Source organism: Rhinatrema bivittatum, chromosome 10, assembly GCF_901001135.1.
Source record: "Rhinatrema bivittatum chromosome 10, aRhiBiv1.1, whole genome shotgun sequence".
In the NCBI taxonomy this organism is placed as follows: Eukaryota; Metazoa; Chordata; class Amphibia; order Gymnophiona; family Rhinatrematidae; genus Rhinatrema; species Rhinatrema bivittatum.
Window position 1 is genome coordinate 23223422 of NC_042624.1, and position 19409 is coordinate 23242830.

At 39.5% G+C, this 19409-nt stretch overlaps 1 protein-coding gene across 1 annotated transcript in view; it reads right to left on the reverse strand.

Moving 5' to 3' along the window:
• The window catches only part of HMCN1 (hemicentin 1), a 688208-nt gene that overhangs the window by 174967 nt on the left and 493832 nt on the right, over positions 1-19409 (reverse strand). Inside the window, 5 exon segments of the mRNA XM_029617466.1 lie at positions 2473-2569; positions 2933-3120; positions 8723-8836; positions 9837-10025; positions 16800-16950. Of these exon segments, the coding sequence (XP_029473326.1) occupies positions 2473-2569; positions 2933-3120; positions 8723-8836; positions 9837-10025; positions 16800-16950 (739 nt within the window).

Below are 19409 nucleotides of genomic sequence, written 5' to 3' on the forward strand. Positions count from 1 at the left end.
GACCCTGGACCAAGGGCGTGATTGCTGTCAACGCCTACGTTTTTCAGGCATCCTTTTCATTCTATGAGAACATTTGGGAAATGGATGCATTGGCCATTGACAATATTTCCTGACATTTCAATAATTATTTTAACTTTGGTATATGAACTCAGTTAAAAAGTGCAATATCCCATACTGCCCTCCAATCAGGACCAACACATTAAAATGCAGTCCTCGGTTTGTTTGTTTTTTTTAAATAATGGATCAATCCATTCTCCCAAACGTACCCTGTTATATCTAATCTCTCATTTTGAATACAAGTCTAACACTTTCATATTAAGCATAACACCATGACTCAAACTTCTAGGTTCATAAGTTAAGCACAAAGGCATTTTCCTCTGGTCCATTTGCTCCTGCAACAATTTATTAATTAAAATCTCTTTTCCATGCTAGCTTCTATTCCTCAGGGTTGCTGAGGTTGAAAATGCTAGGGTTTGTAGCCCCCAGGGAGAAAGACATCCCAATCATCCCACAACAGTGACACCTACTGGCCAGACACAGGGTGCACACGTAGCAGGTTCCTGAAAGGTTTGTGTTCTGTGGGCCCTGGCTGAGGGCTGGTTCTGTGATGACTGGTTTAGATGGAGGCTATTTTTTCTTTTATTTAAATGGGGAAACCCCCGCAAGTGATTGCAAAGGAAAGTTCGTAGCACCTGAGCCTAGCAGAGGCTGGTTCCAACTGAGCTGAAAGCCCAAAAGAGCAAGAGGAAACTGCTACACCAAACTAAGAAAAAAACCCAAGAAAAACTAAGAAAAAAACCCAAGAAAGAATCTTTGGCCTAACATTGCAAAGTGCAATATAGTTGGGTTAGGAAAGTAACTTTAATCAGACTATTTTCATAATATCATCAGGGCGAAAAGCATAATGCAAGATAATTCACATGGCCTCAATATTATTAACTGATGCAGAGAGCTTATATACATCTCAGTTTGTGACCTTGACCAAGACAGTTAACATCCCAGTTGTACTAAAAACAGAATGGAAACAGTTTTGCAGAAAGCATAAACATTTGGAAGGAAAGAAAAATCAGGTTTTTGGTTCCTCCATGCCATCGATATCTTGCATGAGCCTATAGTCAACCTTCTTTATTTATACCATTATTGCAATTCATACTGTAATAGAAAAGCTTGGATAATGAGCATTGCAATCTATCAGTTTCTCATCTAAAAGGACTGAAAAATTGGATGAATGCATTCCATCTGCAAGCTTCAGTCTCTTGTAATTACAACTGTATGCCCTGTCATGCATTTGCACACGGGATACTGTGTTAGAATAATCAACTACTGAGGAAGAGATCATCACTCTTACTTGAAGGAACCTGTCTCCTGTCAGGGTAGTGCGTCTAGAGTTAAAATCTTTGATAATGTTGAAGTAAGAGAATTACAGTTTTGTGTGCCTCACAGAACTATTTTCTCACAGTGTTACTAACATCTGATGGATGTTTAAAATGTGCTGCCAAGGGTACTTTGTACTACTGCTTATGGGCATATCCAAAAGTCCAATCCTTTTGGCAAAACATAGCTTACAATTTGGGTGTGATAAACTGGCAAGCAAACTGTTTTCATCTGAATTTTGTTTACTGAAACATTTGGAAGAACACATTTTGGTCAGCACATTTCATAGGTAATTTACAACCAAGGCATTTTTAATTGTAAAAAGATGTCTTTTATTTGCTTGGTTGACTGAGCAACCTCCTGATTTAATGAGTTGGAAGGCCCGAATGGCAGATTTGGAATGTATGAAGTACAGAACAGCTATTATGAAAACTCATCAGGTTTCTTCTATTTGTCAAATTTGGAAACCGTATATGACAGTTTTGCCTGAAAATTATAGAAAGTTTGTATGGTTGCGTGATATTGTCAATTGGGATCTTTCCAGTTTGTATTCGTATTATTCAGTTGTTGGGGGATAAAAGGAAATAATTCATTAGCATATTTTCTAAAACTGTTATTCCATGCTATATATATATTTTTTTTTGTATGTGTCAGAGATGGCACTGAAGCTGTAGCAACCGAGGGTAACTTTAAAAGTCATTTTTGTGGGTAAAACTGTGCTTTACCCAAGGAAACAGGCTTTGAAAAAACTGCCCACCCGATACGCAGTAAACCTGTATGTGAAGACTTACACCAGCCGCAGGGATAGGTGCTCCTGGGGGAGGGTTCTGGAGGGATCTGCACATACGCCTATATGTTTCAATTTTCAAAGAAACTACCTGCACACATTAGCAGGTATGAATATGTGCAGGCAGCCTCTCTGGGATAATTTTCAAAGGGAAAGTAGGTGCGTAATTTCTCTTTGGATATTTGCACAAAGTTCATACGGAAAAGATTCGGCAGTTACAAAGTTACCCCCCCCCCCCCCCCCCAAAAAAAATGTCCACCCAACCACATAAAAGGAGACAAACGTTTTCCATGCAGAGTTCAAAACCTTACCATGCACATTAAAGTTGAAGTATTTTTTGGCTCTTCCAGCCACGTTTTCCGCAACACAAACATATCTGCCTATATCCGTTATTTGAGAATTTAGAATCTAAAAGACAAGAAATGCAAATGAGTTTTATACAAAAATACTCTGTGGATGTCAGAAGGCAGCATTTAAATGTGGCTCTTTGAAGCATGGCTAACATCGAGGGTCAAATCTTGACCCATTGTTAAACAACTCCAACGCTCCTAAAGCAGTGAATTCACGTCAGTCCTCATGGCTCCCGAATAATTTGGATTTTCCGAGTACCATAATATACAAATGAAGCTGTCTTTAGAACAAACGTATGCAAATAAAGCTCATCCATATTCACTGTGGAAATCCTAAAAATCCCGCTTGTTTTGGAAGCTTAAAAGACAAGACACCCCTAAATATTTTAGTACCTTCATGCAAGAAGCTTCATGCATTTACCTGTAAAGTTCTCCCATTGGACAAGAATTTGTGTCGGGCATCTTCTTCCAAGAGCTGGCCATCTTTGTGCCAAGAGATTTTGGGAGAAGGATTCCCACTCACTAGGCATTCCATCCCCACACTCTTGTTAACCAGCACAGTGACATCTTCAGGAAAATCAGCATCTGCTCCCTTGATAGAGGGTGGTACTGCAAAGTCAAGATAACAATCAAGGATATATAATATTACCCCGTGGTACTTGGATTCTTTTGGAAATATAAAAAGACTGCTTGAAATGAACAGAAAAATCATCTAAATGCTCATTTATCTTCATACCATGTACTTGAAATCCATTTCACACCAATTTTTCAAGCATCCCAGGATACATGAAGACTATTCATTATAAACTTTTTAACTGGTCTCCAAACACATTAGCTAAAAGCAGTTCAATGAGAATAATAGTGTAATTTAAGGACCCAACTTCCAATAATCAGGAAACTTTGAAGAGCTAAAATGAATATTAACAATGTTGAGGGATGACTGGAAGATGTTCAGCATCCATTGAGTATTAAGTAGTAACTGCTTCACAAGGATCTGCTTCCGCTCAACACTTCTGCGACTGCTGTCCTGGGTTTACATTTTGCCATCAACATTCTGGATGTTGTTACTTTTTCATAGGCTACATCCCACAGTGGCTTTCACTTCCATCTCCCAGTAAACCCTACATCTTCATGAAAGTGATGTCAAATGTCAAAGTAACTTAAAAACTGGGTCCTTAACAGTCAATAGCAGTGGTCAAAAGGGGGGATCCAAAAACATTATCCATGGTATCTTTTGCACCAGGTCTATTGTATTTTATACATATTATTTATTTAGTCATTAAACTTATCAACCACCCCATTCCAAAGCCCCAAGGTGATGTATATAGCAATAAAAAAAACTAAAACAAAAACAAAAAGTACATAAAATAATAAAATATAACAAATAAGAAACAGTCATAAAAATAAACTGAATCAGGCATAAACTGGAGCAAGCAGCAAAGATTTACATAATTTCCTAAACTGTTTAACTAAACTCAGCTCTCAAAGGCACAAAGGTAGGGAGCTCCACATAATGGGACCACAAGAAGAGAGGGTTTTTTTCATGACATTGTTTAACTTTAGTTTACTTGACTCACCTAACAAGAGTTTATCAGCAAACATAACTGTCATAATGGACAATGGGACAGTAACTTTGAAAGTGGTGTGTGCGTTCATTGGCCCATGTCCAGGCATGCGGCTATTTCATAACATATGTGTGTATATATGCGCATATTATAAAATAGCCTGGCCACATGGCCCAAGTGCACCCAATTTTAAGTGAGCATGTGCCTGTGCGTGCAAAAGTCGCTTCTATCGCATAAATGATGACATTTTAAAAGGGACGAATGCCAATGCATTTGCCAGTTTAACCAGTTCATTTCCAGTTCGTCCAGTTACCAGCTAGGTCCTCCAACCCCCCTGGTTTGATCGCCTGTACATCCCCACCCCAGTTACTCCTGACCGTTTGAACCCGTCCAAAATAGCTCGGGTTTTTTTTTATTATTATTTACATGCCATCCATAGCAGGGGGCTTTGTCATGCACCAGATCGCGAAAGTATTTACATACAAATTTCTGCTAAGTCCCGAAATGCCCATGTCCCACCCATGCCCCGCCCACACCCTGCCCTTTTGAGAAGTTCTGAGATGTATGAGCAGCAGCATTTACATGTGTACCCTGGTGGCTTTTAAAATCTGCTCGGCACGAGTGAGCCTGACATATCCGTGCATCCCTTAATTTTGGCACGCATCAAAGCTTTTAAAATTCACCTTTACAGTTTTAAAAAAGCAGCAAGATAGTCAGAGGTCAAGCCATGTAAAGACTTTAAAACTAATAAAAACATTTTAAACTGGATCCGAAATAAAACAGGAAACCAATGCAGAGACTTCAATGTTGGGGTAATATGATAGTAATGCTTATGATCCAACAAGAGTCTGGCTGCAGGGTTCTGAACTAATTGAAGTTGAGTTAACTGAACATGCAAAAGCCCCAAATAAAGAGAGTCCTGCAATTGGTACAAGATTATAAATATTTAAGTAAATAAACAATTAAATAAATAATCTTGCCAAAATTAAAGCATGAAAAACAGTCATCAAATCTTCCACGCTCAAACAATGGACATAAATTTTGTATCTTCTGTAGAAAGGAAAAGTGTTGTTGGCATGGAGCCTTGGACCAAGGTGGAGTTGGCACAACCTACAGGGTGGAGGCCTGCAGGTCCCCACTATCAGCTGGTGGAGCTGGATGAGGCAGAGGCCCAACTGGAGCTTTGCCATTATCAGCCTACGTTCCCCTTAGTTACATAGTAATGACGACAGAAAAAGACCAAAATGGTCCATCCAGTCTGCCCAGCCAGCTTCCCAAGGTAGTAAATGCCACTCCATGCAGGTTACCCCCATGTTTCTCTTAAGGGTAGTAACTGCCACTCTGTGCTGGTTAAGCTTTATTTATTTATTCCCATCCTCTAGCCTTTTAGGGATCCACAGTGTTTATCCCATGCCCCTTTGAAATCCTTCACAGTTTTAGCCTTCACTACTTCCTCCGGAAGGGCGTTCTAGGCATCTACCACCCTCTCAGTGAAGAAATATTTCCTGACATTGGTTCTAAGTCTTCCTCCCTGGAGTTTCAAATCGTGACCCCTACTAAATTGTTTCCAATGGAAAAGGTTTGTTGATGACCATGGAGCATTAAAACCTTTCAAGTATCTGAAGGTCTGTATCATATCACCCTTGCTCCTCCTCTCTTCCAGGGTATACACATTCAGGTTCTTCAACCTCTCCTCATAAGTCATTCAATGGAGTCCACCCACCATTTTGGTTGCCCTTCTCTGGACTGCCTCCATCCTATCTTTGTCTCTTTTGAGATACGGTCTCCAGAACTGAACACAGTACTCCAGGTGAGGCCTCACCAAGGACCTGAACAAGCGGATTAACACTTCCCTTTTCTTACTAGATATTAGGGATGTGAATCGTTTTTTGACGATTTAAAAAATCGTCCAATATTTTTTAAATCATCAAAAATCGTTAGAGTGCGCAATACAATACAAATTCCCCCGCTTTATCGTGAAAAATCGTTAATCGGGTACTGGCTTTAAAGATGGCGCCGGCCATCCAGTGCTCCTACCATTGACAGGGGCCGGCCAATGGCATGGATTCCCTGTCACATGGTAAGGGCAAAGGGCCATCGGCGCCATTTTTATTAACGCAGCTGATGGCCCGAGAGCGTGAGATCACTCCCCGCGCCCCCACTGGACCACCAGGTAATTTTAAAACGTTTTTTGGGGGTTCGGGAGGATGGGGGAGGGGTTTTTTTGTTATCGGATTGGGCGCAGCCGATAACAAAAAAAAAAATTGAGTCGGACGATAAAAATTTTAAGATTTGAATCGGAACTAGAACCGATCAGATTCCAGGTCCGATTCACATCTCTACTAGATATTCCTCTCTGTATGCAGCCCAGCATTCTTCTGGCTTTGACTATCGCCGTGTCACACTGCTTTGTCGACTTCAGGTCTTTAGACACTGCCACCCCAAGGTCTCTCTCCTGCTCTGTGCACATCAGCCCTTCACCCCCCAACGCATATAGTTCTTTTGGATTACCACACCCCAGATGCATGACATTGCATTTCTTGGCATTGAATCCCAGCTGCCATATCCTTGACCACTCTTCCAGCTTCTGGGATGTCCTTGGTTAGGAAGGAGTGGGAAAAAGCATCCGCCCGGAGATTCTTGGCAGCTGGATGATACCTCAGTTCAAAGTTGGAGTGGGCAAAGAATAGGGACCAGCGAGCCTGTCTTGAGTTCAACTGCTGAGCATAGAGAAGGTGTTCGAGATTTTGTAATCCATTTAAATCGTGATATGGTGCTGGGCTTCCTTGAGTAATTGGCACCACTCTTCCAGAGCCAGTTTGATGGCTAACAGTTCTCTGTCACTGATGCCATAATTGCGCTCTGCAGGAGAACATTTCCTTGAGAAGAATGAATAGATGTGAATGACTCCCTTAGGTGAGTATTGACTTAGAACTGCGCCTACCCCCAGGATGGAGGCATCCACTTTGAGGATCAATGGCTGTGTGGGGTTCAGATAATGGAGGCAAGGGTTTTTCAAGAAGGCATTCTTGAGTTCTTGAAAGGCTTCTATGGCTTCTGGGAGCCAGTCTTTATTTAGTTTTGGCACCCTTTTGGATGAGAGCTGTGAGAGGTGCTATTGTGGAGTAATTCAGGATAAATTGGCAATAACAGATGATGAATCCCAGAAATCTCTGTAGTGCTCAGAGCCCCACTGGGTGAGGCCAGTCATGGATGGCCTTTACTTTCTCGGGATCCATATGGAATCCATCCTTAGAGACAATGTATCCCAGGAAGGGGAGTTTCTCCTTTTCAGATTAATATTTTTCCAGTTTGGCGAACAAGTTCTTTTCATGCAGGCATTACAGGATGGTACGCACATGAAGACAATGGGTGTAGAGATCTCGGGGGATTACTATATTGTCGAGGTACATGACTACACAGATGTAAAGTAGGTCTTGAAAAATTTCATTAACCATCTTTTGGAAAATTGCAGGTGTATTGCATAACCCCAAAGGCATAACCAAATATTCGTCATGTCCATCATAAATATTGAAAGCTGTCTTCCATTCATAGCCAGCTTTAATTCAAACCAGGTTATAGGCTCTGCTGAGATCTATCTTGGTGAAGATCATAGCTTCTTTGAGTCGGTAGAAAAGTTCTGTAATCAGTGGTAGAGGGTAGCAATCTTATTTTGTGATGAAATTTAACCTGTGGTAGTTGATACATGGCCTGAGAGAGGCATTCTTTTTCACCACAAACTTCCTCACCATTAAGAAACCTCTGTGCATATCCATTGCTTTCTTCCATTCCAATACAGGTTTAAGCGTGAATTTTCAAAGACTTACATGCATAAAAATTAGCATATATGCACATATGTAGCACTGCTCATTACATGCTGCTTTATAAATTGCAAAACTATGCACTCATGTTTCTCATGCTCATATATACATGCATAAAAAGGGGATGGTCCTGGGCATTCTGGGACTGGACCAATATCTATGCATGTAAGTTGCTATTTTAAAAGACATGCACGTAGATTTTCCAGCTTAGTTACATAATTTTACACCTATTAATCATCTTGTGTAAGTGATATTAAAGGTGTTTATTGTGTAGTATTGGCTGGGTGAACTGAGGAGAGTTCAGGCTGAAGAACAAGGAGGGTCTCGATGACCTGGAGAAGGACTGGGGGAATGGATGGAGTAATTGGTAAAACTGGTAATTTCACTTATGTACACATATTTTAAAATATACCGACTTACGTGTGTAAATCCTATTTGTGCGAGTAAGTTCTACTTTATTTTTGCATATAATTTTGCATGAATATATTTTTTAAATAGGTAGAAAAAGTATGTGTGTTCAATGCATTGCAAATATTTGCATATAAGCATACATATGCACATATATTATGAGGTAAATATACGAATATGTTATAAAATACTATGGTAAACTCCGCGTGGCCATATAAGCATGTATTTCCCACCTCACCCAGTTGTTTTAAAGTTGCTCTTCCTGTCTCTGAAAGGGCTTTATTATAGAGTTGGAACTGAAAGTAGCTGTTGTAGTATTGCTAAAGTGCGATAGGCATTAAACACAAGAGTTTGTATTTATGGCCATGGACATTCAGAAGCAAAGGGAACCTGGAGCCGTGTAACCAAAATACTTACAAAGCACTCGGACATCGTACTGAATGGAATCCTCCCCTGCTTCATTAACAGCAACACAGGTGTATCGCCCAGCATCTGCTGCCTGTGCACGTGGGATCTGCAGCACTCGGCCACCTAGCAAGAAACGCTCTCAGGTTTATGCATTAAATACAGGATATTCAGCATGCAACAAAGGCACACACAAACAAATACAAAAAAGCCTGCATGTAACATGCAAAATGCACAAGCAAACCAAACAAATACAGCCTGTAACATACACAAAGCAGGCACTCACACAACAAATACAGGAAAGCCTGTGTGTAACATATAACATAGATGCACAACATCATTACACAGGCAAAGAACTTTAAGCTCTGAGTAATTAAAACTTAAAATATGGAAGACTATCAGGCCAATACAGTAAAGTCCGCGGGAGAGCGGGCGAAGACAGGCCACTCTCCTGTGCGCGTGATTCAGTATTCAAATTAGGCCCAGCGGTAAAAAGAGGTAAAAAGAGGCGCTAGGGACACTAGTGTGTCCCTAGCGCCTCTTTTTGGACAGGAGCGGCGGCTGTCAGCGGGTTTGACAGCCGACGCTCAATTTTGCCGGTGTTGGTTCTCAAACCCGCTGACAGCCACGGGTTCGGAAACCGGACGCTGGCAAAATTGGGCGTCCGGTTTTTAACCCGCAAGTCGACTTCAATTTTTTTTTTTTTTTTTTTTTTAACTTTTTGTAACTTTCAGAACCTCCGTCTTAATATCGCCAATAATATTAAGTCGGAGGGTGCACAGAAAAGCAGTCTTTACTGCTTTTCTGTGCACTTTCCTGGTGCCCGGAGAAATTAGCGCCTACCTTTGGGTAGGCGTTAATTTCTTAAAAGTAAAATGTGCGGCTTGGCTGCACATTTTACTTTCTGAATCGCACGGGAATACCTAATAGGGCCATCAACATGCATTTGCACGTGGCAGGTGCTATTAGGTTCGGGGGGTTGGGCGCGCGTTTTCGACCCCTTACTGAATAAGGGGTAACGCTAACGCATCGAAAACGCACGTCCAATTGCGGCCTGAATGAAAGGAAAGAAAACATTTGCTAAGCATATTCAGCAATTCTTCCCTCAATAGCATTTGCCACTCACCTGGTAATATCAGTGCCTTGTCACTTGAGGTCAGAGGGTAGCCATCCTTATACCAGGTCAGAGTGGGTGGGGGCACAGCATTACTCTCACAGTACAATGAAATTGGATTATTGATTATTACATCCCTGGTTTCGCCACTTCTGGCCAGGTTACCATCATCTAAAGGTACTTTCTGGAAACTGGGAGGAACTAGATTCAGAAACAGGAGGTACACATCCTTAGAGTTTTGCAAATATTCAAAACAAATAAAATAGAATACAACTCATTACGCTGTATCGGGGAAGTGAGAGTTTTTTTTCCTTTAATAATTTCTCGCTTTAAAGGAGCTTAGTGTTATGCACCATAAAGTCAAGCATATTAGAATTCCAGTGCACTGCTGACTGCTGCTACCTCCTTGTACTGTTGGCTGCTGCTATACATTATCTGATTCCTTCTCTGCAACCACAGTCCTACGGGACCCTGTAAAGTTTGTGAGTGTGTGTCATGTGTGAGATAGAGAGGAAAAGTGTGTGTGTGTAAGATAGAGACAGAAGAGTATGTGTGTACGCATGAGAGACAGAGGAAGCGTATAAAAGTGTGTGAGAGACAGAGGCAGTATGTGTGTGTGATAGAGATAGAGGAAGTGTGTATGTGTGCGATAGAGGAAGTGTGTATGTATGTGATAGAGACAGAGGAAGCGTGTGTGGTGTGAGAAAGGAATCTGTCCGTGTGTCAGAGAGAGACAGGAAATGCATTTTGTGTGTGTGTGAGAGCAGAGGAAGCGTGTGTGTGTGTGAGTGTGGAAGACAGAAGAAGCATGTGTGTGTTTGTGTGAGAGAAAGAGGAAGTGTGTGTATGTGTGTCTCTCTCACATGCACGCATGCTTCCTCTGTTTCTCATCAAGTGTGTAAAGGAGACAGAGGGAGTATATTGTATGTGCTCCCACATACGACAATCTCAGGGTGACAGATATCAAAAGTGATAGATTTTTAAAATCCTTACTAATTTTAATTATTGATGTATCTGCTTTTTTTGAAATAGTTTATGTTTAGGAAAATTTTTAAACTTTGTATATGCATTTTTAATTATTGGATGTTATTCTATTTGTCAAATTTTCTCAGTTTTAACAGATATTCTTCCTTGTGTTTCTTTTTTTGGGATCCTTTATACTTCTTGAAATGCAGAGTCATGCATCTGGGGTGCGGTAATCCAAAAGAGCTGTATCCCTAAAAGCTAGGGTTGCAAGAGAAGAAAAGGGTGCATGGGAGTAACCTGCAAGGAGCGGCAGTTACTACCTTTAATCAAAAGCATGGAGATTACTACTCTTAAACAATTAGCCTTTGATGCTTTTGAGACAACTGCAACATTACTCTCCAAATGCGTGGGGAAAAAAGGGGAATTGGATTAAGACAACAGCCAATTCTGGGCCCTGACGTTTACAGTTCAGAGTACTGATATGCAGACATTAGGGGAAAAAAGCACAGGACTGCTTTTACCACTAAGTCCAAAAGCAAAGCACATTCATGCAGCAAGGTCTGAATTATCAAGAAGGTTGCTCTCTCCCCAACAAAAATGTTGCTGGCAGTAATTTTGTATGGGTTTGACAGTTGCTTGATTTTGATTTTGATTATAAATATTACTACTCTTAACATAAAGCTTGGGGGTAACTCACAGAGCAGCATTTACTACCCTTAACAGAAACATGGAGTGACAGTTACTATCAGAAGAAGCTTGCTGGGCTGACAGGATGGACCATTTGTACTTTTTTTTTGCTGTCATTACTATGCCACTTGAAATGGTGGGCCGTGGTTGTAAATAGCATGTGTTAAATAGTTGAATAATGTAACACACATGCAGAAAACACTGATATGAACTGAAATTGATCCAGTGTATTCCAACACAGAAAAATGAAGAAGGTAAGAGAACAGATCAATTTTGAAGTATGTAACACCTTTAACATCAAGTACAATGGGAGAAAATCCTTAAAAGTATTCAGCCCGGAGAGTCTGAAGGGCATATACAAGAAGCAGCTTTACAAGAGGATTTAACTGAGAGTAAGGATTAGAAGATGGTAATTCATCTTCTAAATGCAGTGAAATTGATGAAGAGAAAGGAAATGCCAGCAGAAGTCCACACCAATAGGAGGAAGACTCTATTGAAGAAGAGGAGATTGATAGATTTTCAGTTTATTTCTGATGTCGCTTCTTGGTCAATACTGGTTCCAATTGACTTGAGCGTTGATCTTATTAAGCAGGGAAATGAATCTTTCCAAAATAGGGATGGACCTTTCAGTGTAGTTCAAAGACAAGGAGAGAAATCCAAAGAGAAGAGTCAACAGCTGACTAAGATTCTGGGAAATGGCAAGAAAGTTTTGAAAACATGGATGGTTTACACTCAAGCAAAAGAAAGTTTGTTCTGTTTTTGCTGCAGACTGTTTGCTCTTGATAACAAAGGAATTGGAACATCCAGCTTTGTCACTGGGTTTGGAGCATGGTGGAAGCTAAACCCAAAGGTGTCTGACCACATGGCTTCTGAATAGCATCTCTCATAGTTGGAGAAATGGAAGACATTGGGAGCAAGGCTGAAGCTTCAAAAAAACTATTGATTACACCCATCAAGTAGCAATGAACAGGGAAAAAAGAAATGGAAGGATATTTTATATTGCATCTTGGATGTAACATTGTTTCTAGCTCACTAGAATCTTCCTTTTCATGGTCACAAAAAGAACATGTCATCAGCAAACAAAGGAATTTTCAAGGAATAGGTAGAGTGCTGTCAAATTATGATCCAGTTTGGAAAGAACATTTTGTAAAGATTAAGCAGCTTATTCCATCTGGGAGGAAAGAGGCTTCATATTTATCTTCAAAGATGCAAAATGAGTTTATTTGCCTTTTGGGGAATCACGTCAAAGAGAAAATAGTGGATGATATCAAGGATGCAAAGTATTTTGGGATTCTTTTTGACATCACTCCTGATGTGTCCCATACTGATCAGATGTATGAGGTGATCAGATACATCCATATTGAATGTCACAAAGTTGAAGTAAAGGAATCATTCTTGGACATCTTCTCTATTCCTGGAAAGACTTCTGTTGAGCTCTCTAAAGATATCCTGAGGTATCTAGAGAGCGATGGGCTAGACATAAACATGTGCCATGGTCAGGGAAATTATTAATCAAAAGAACTGCCAATAATGTAAATACCTAATATTTTACCAAACAAACACCACATATGAATGGAAACATCTATTAATCTTATTGTGAATGGAGACCTCATATATAGTATCGAGTAGTATTATATTATAACTCTCGACTGTCAGTTGTGTGGTTATTTAGTGTAATCACCACTACAAGAAAGTCATGATTCATGACTGCATTTACATTGTATAATCATTGGTCTCCGTACACAGACTTTTTTGAAATTTTTTTACCATTTTTTTCAGACTTAACTTTTTTTCGAAAATTGGTGACAAATGAAAAGACACTTATCTCTTTATGGTCTTTTCTAAGTGATTAGACGCTCAAGGAGCTGCCCAAGTGTCCTGCCTGACATGGCTCATGTTTCGTTGCTTCATCAGGGGCATTGACTGCATTTTTAAATTATCTATAATGAAAGATAAATTGCAATGCTCACTTACATGTAAAAATATACTTTAATCCACAATACTTATAACATATGCTTACATATGCTCCAATTTTTCTTGTCACCCGTCTCAATCGTGCTTCAGCGTATCCAACTGGGATCCTCCATTTTGTTTTACTGGGTTTTTAAATTTACTTAAGACTACAGCTACAGCCAATCCCTGACCTCCAAAGGCCCCTTATTTTGACCAATAGGAATCCTGAAAGGGTAACGTCAAATTAATGTCATCCAGTCTACAGATTCATTCATACCATTCGGTGCTGGAGAAGACAGTTTGAAAATCCACTTCTGCTCACAATAATTTAGTTGTGATTGAAGATTACCTCCCCGTTCTGAATGCTGTACTTGGTCTAAGACAGTCCATTTTAAGTGATTGAATATATGTTGATTTTGGATACAGTGTCTAACCATGGGAGCTTCAACATTCCCTCTGTGTATTCAGCTTCTATGTTACCTCAGGCATACCCTAATTTGTCTGCTGATGCGTCCTAAAAAATGGGCAACAAATTGTGAATCTATCAACGTCGTCTATTTAATACAATGCCCATGTCCCTCCATTTATGTATTTATTTATTTAAATTCTTTTCTATACCATCGCTAAGTTATATACCATTGCAACGGTTTACATGTAGGCACATAAGTAAGTGTGGAGTAAGCGTACTATAGTACATTCTAACCGGTGCCATTAAGTTTCGGTTACATTAAAATCATAAAAATACATACAAATGTTTAGTGATGTAGGTTCTGGCCAGGTGTACCTAGAAGGCACTTTTACAGGTCAAAAAACTGTAGGATGCACCAGCAGACAAATTAGGGTTCACCTGAGGGAACATAGAAGCCGAATACACACAAGGAACGTTGAAGCGCCCATGGTTAGACACTGTATCCAAAATCAATATACGTTCAATCACTTAAAATAGACTATCTTAGACTAAGTATAGCGTTCAGAACGGGGAGGTAATCTTCAATTACAACTAAATTATTGTGAGCAGAAGTGGATTTTCAAACTGTCTTCTCAAGCACAGAATGGTATGAGTGAATCTGTAGACTGGATGACATTAATTTAATGTTACCCTTTCAGGATTCCTATTGGTCAAAATAAGGGGCCTTTAGAGGTCAGGGATTGGCTGTAGCTGTAGTCTTAAGTAAGTTAAAAAACCCAGTAAAACAAAATGGAGGATCTCAGTTGGAAACGCTGAAGCACGATTGAGATGGGTGACAAGAAAAATTGGAGCATATGTAAGCATATGTTATAAGTATTGTGGATTAAAGTATATTTTTACATGTAAGTGAGCATTGCAATTTATCTTTCATTATAGATAATTAAAAAACGCAGTCAATGCCATGATGAAGCAACAAAACACGAGCCATGTCAGGCAGGACACTTGGGTAGCTCCTTCAGCGTCTAATCACTTAGAAAAGACCGTAAAGAAACAATAAGTGTCTTTTCATTTGTCACTGACCAATTTTCAAAAAAATGGCAAATGATGCTGTTCTCACATTGCCAGATGAAGTAAAACGAGTTATCCTTGAAAGTCTTGATCACTTTCATTAAGAATTGGAGATCTGATCTAAGATCTGTCAGTTTTTGCAGTTATTCAGCTAAACACTTTGCTTGTTGCAATAGAAGACGAACTTAGAAAATATATCACAAATTTGACTTCAATTTTCAATGAATTATCTATGAAGATATCACTGTGGAAATTGAACAAGTTCAGAGGCATTTGAAAACTGCCAAAATCAATATTGAAGAGGCAAAGAAATGGACAGCATTGCATTTTCTGGAGTTTATTGTGAAATGGGATTTTTGTGTGTCTGTTGCTTCATGTGAAAGAAGCTTTTCCAAATTGAAATTGATAAAAAAAAAAAATAAAAAGATTTACACTAGATCATAAATCAGACAAGACTGACAAATCTAGCTTTATTTTCAATTGAACATGAATATGCAAAGGAGGTGCATTTTGATGAGATCATTGATTGATTTGCAGAGATTAAGGCTCAAAAGCAGAGACTGGGAATAAGATGAGCTTTGAGACTGGAATTTGTGTGTTTTTTATATAGAGTAAAATGCAATAATGCCTATTCACTGAACTGTAAATGTCCTGCATTTGGAAGATTATATGGACAAGGCTGAGGTTTGGGGATTAAAAACAAAACAATTCAACAAATTTGTGATCGTCAGATTCTTGCTCTTGAATGGATGTAAAAGATATTTGCATTGTGCCTTCTATTTGTACTGTTACCTGCTTTCAATAAAATGTTTGAACATAAATGTCTTGCATTTTTCTTATTGCCAATCTGCAAGTTAAGACCAATCTGACTTGCCGATCAGATGATTGATTCTCCAACTCCTGTTCCTAGCCCCTGAGGAAGAAATCTTTTGAAACACCAGCGGTGTCGGGCTTTCTAGTAGCAGAGCAGGGCGGACGGGCTCTGGCTCTAGCTTGCATTTTCGGCAAAAAGATAAGTTTTCCATTCCATAAAAGTTTAAGTTGGAATGTAAAATGTTCTATTACTAAGTTGGAGTGTATGTAACTAAGAAAAAAATTTTCAAAAAATTCTTTAAAAAAATGTTAATGGTCTTGTTTAAGGGAGCGGTATTTTGAAACGCAATACCAAAAAGTTTACCCCGTGATTAAAGTTGTTTGAGCTGCCACGCTTACGACGAGCGGCATAAAAGCTAAAACACTCTTTCAGTGGTTGTGTGCAAGCGCTCATTTATGAGGGTTTACCTTCTTGCATAATATTGCGTTGGATATATGTGATCTCTTTCACCAGTTTGTTATTTTTTGATCACATATTGTACCAGTTTGTTTAGATTAACTGATTACATCATAGCACACTTGAGGGATCTATATGAGCTGTACCACTTAGCAGTTTCACAAACCAGTGTTCACAACAAGAACTGAACGCACAAATCACCAGTTCCACACCAAAGACTTTTCCAAATGATTCAAGGAACAGTGCTCACTCAGCTGAGTTAACTACAGTGCACACCTTCTCCTTTTCCCTTGCTATTATTTTTTCTCACAGTTTACCAATAAGCATGATGTTTCCAGCTTTGCTTTTTAAGTTCCTGTGTCTAGAAGTTTTACAACTAGAAGCCTGAGAAAGGAAAGTCTGTTAGTAAACCAGGCTGGCAACAATGGTCACCCATTGTGTTTGGTTGCGTTTCATGTCACTGCTGCCTTGCCAGGTGGCAGTGAAGGAGGAGTTGCAGTACAACTGAAACGTTAGGGAGGCATGAAATACAACAATGGCAACGTGTACCATTTCAAAAATGTTTTTACAAATGCGTTGCAGCAAGTCTGGAGTTTTACTGCTCCTGAGTAATATTTCTTGCCTTGGATATTAACATCGAAGTCCAATTCATCTTCACCAGCAATATTAGATGCCACACACGTGTAGCGGCCAGTATCGGACACCTGCGCCTCCTTTATCTGCAGAGTATAACGATCAAGTGAGATGGCAACATGGCCGTCCGGAATGAGAGGCTGGAAATTGAAGAAAAAGAAAAGGTTGCAGCATCAAGTGTTAAGCTGTCTCGAACACAATTAATAGCTCTGATTGTTGAAAGGATCCAGGAAATCCTGTACACTATTAGTTAGCTGGTGTATTAGTAGTCTACACATATTTGGCCATACTATGAATACCATCATCTTATGTCCAGTAACATAAAATAATGAGAAGGCCAGTTCGGGTAAATGTGAATCGGTTATTTAATCTTTTGGATAACAGAAGGACTAGGGGCACTCCATGAAGTTAGCAAGAAGCACATTTAAAACAAATCAGAGAAAATTCTTTTTTACTCAATGCAAAATTAAGATCTGGAATTTGTTGCAAGAGGATGTGGATAGGGCAGTTAATCTGGGTTTAAAAAAGGTCTGGATAAGTTCTTGGAAGAGAAGCCCATTAACTGTTATCAACCAAGCTGACTTAGGGAATAGCCACTGCTATTTCTGGCATTAGTAGCATGGCATCTGTTTAATGTTTGGGTACTTGCCAGGTACTTGTAAACCTGGATTGGCCACAGTTGGAAACAGGATACTGGGCTTAATGGACCCTTGATCTAAACCAGTATGGCAACTTCTTATATTCTTAGGTTCATACTAGGAGGCTGATGTACTAATGAGCACAATTTATTGCAAATAGTGTTTCACACGCCAAACCTCTAAATAGTGCACATTATTTATAAGAAAAACATATTTCATTATATACACAATTTTATTAAAAATCAAAACTAGTAAATTGCTGTGCTGAAATATCATGCATGATACAACATCATATAATTATGAATTCCATGAAAATGTTATTGGGGGCTGGTTTGAGCACCTCAGTGAGGTAATATTTCTTTTTTTTGCAAACGTTTTCACAGGAAATTTCAAGCCCAGTTTTTCTACCCAGATCATTTGTTTGGGTAGAAAAATTGCATATGAAATCTCCCGTGGAAAATCCCATGGGTTAGCACATGACTCTTAGAATTCTGAATGCTTGTCTCTATCTCCCAGATAACAAACAGTTATACTGTTCCAGTTTTGTTTCACTACCTTAATATTATAGCTGGAAGCAATTAAAAAAAAATAGGAAAATTCTATAAACCTGCATCAAACCCAGTGTATGCAGGATCATTCATGATTCTTAATCTACCTGTCTTATGTTGCAATAAAACTAATTCATTTTTCTGGATTACTTTCTGCACGTTTCTCTTTAAAAGAAGACAGAGACAAAGTGAAAGGGAGACCCCTTATAATTTCTAATACAATCAAGAAACATTTTTTTAGCCCTTTTTCATAATTCCAGTAAACCCATCTTCAATGAAATGATGCGACTGCTTGTTGTGTAGGTCATGAACTAAATTGGGTTTCAGTGGAATCATTCCAGTGTTTTATCAGATTTCTGCCAGCCAATCACTGCCCTCCATAGAATGCTTTAGACAGTAGATATTTTCTTTACATAAAGCAATTCTAGCCACCTAGATTTAAGCTCATTTTCAGCTGAAAACCTATGCGTTCAGGGTCAGCTGAAAACATGCTTAACTGAGCTGGTCAAAATCTGATTGGCTCTGTAAGGCACTCTGGCCCTGTTTCAAAACTGATCCTCTACTAACATATAGTTGTTGACAGCAAATAAGAACTAATTGGCCCACCCAGTCTGTCCCATTGTTTTCCTTGTAGTTCTTTGGGTAGATGAAAATATCAATTCTTGTACTTAGTAACAAGAAATGATGGTTGAAAAGGGTCAAATGGTCCATCCAGTCTGCCCAGCAAGCTTCTTATGGTAGTATCTGCCGCGCCTTGCAGGTTACTTGCAGATTACTCCATGTTATTCTTAAGCGCAGCAACTGCCGCTTCGTGTAGTTACCCCAAGCCATATGATAACCCATAAAACATTTACTGCTAGCAACATTTTTACTGAATGATGAGCCTTCTTGAAAATTCAGACAGTGCTGATGTCTTTTACTTATGGACTGGACCTTAGAAGCAGTCCTGTGCTTTTTCCCTTATGTCTGCATATCAGTACCCCAGACCATGAAAGTCAGGACCCGTGTTGGTTGTCGTCTGAAAACAATTCTTCCACCCTACTCCTTCCATCAAAGTGGAGAACGATGTTGCAGTTGTGTCAAAAGCATCAAGGCTTATTGGTTAAGAGTATTAATCCCATGCCTTCTGCTGCTCCATGCAGGTTACCCCCCATGCTTATCAGTTTCCCGGACAGTAAAAATCGGGGCCTTCGTTGTTTGTTGTCTAAATCCAATTCCTCTTTTCCCACTGGCATTGAAACAGAGAGAAATGATGCAATTATATCAGAAACATCAAGGCTTTTTGGTTAAGGGTAGTAACCGCCATATCAGCAGGTTACCTCCATGCACCCTTTTCTTTATTTCCATCCTCCAGGCTTTACGAATCCACAGTGTTTATCCCACGCCCCTTTGACTGTTTTTGTCTTTGCACCT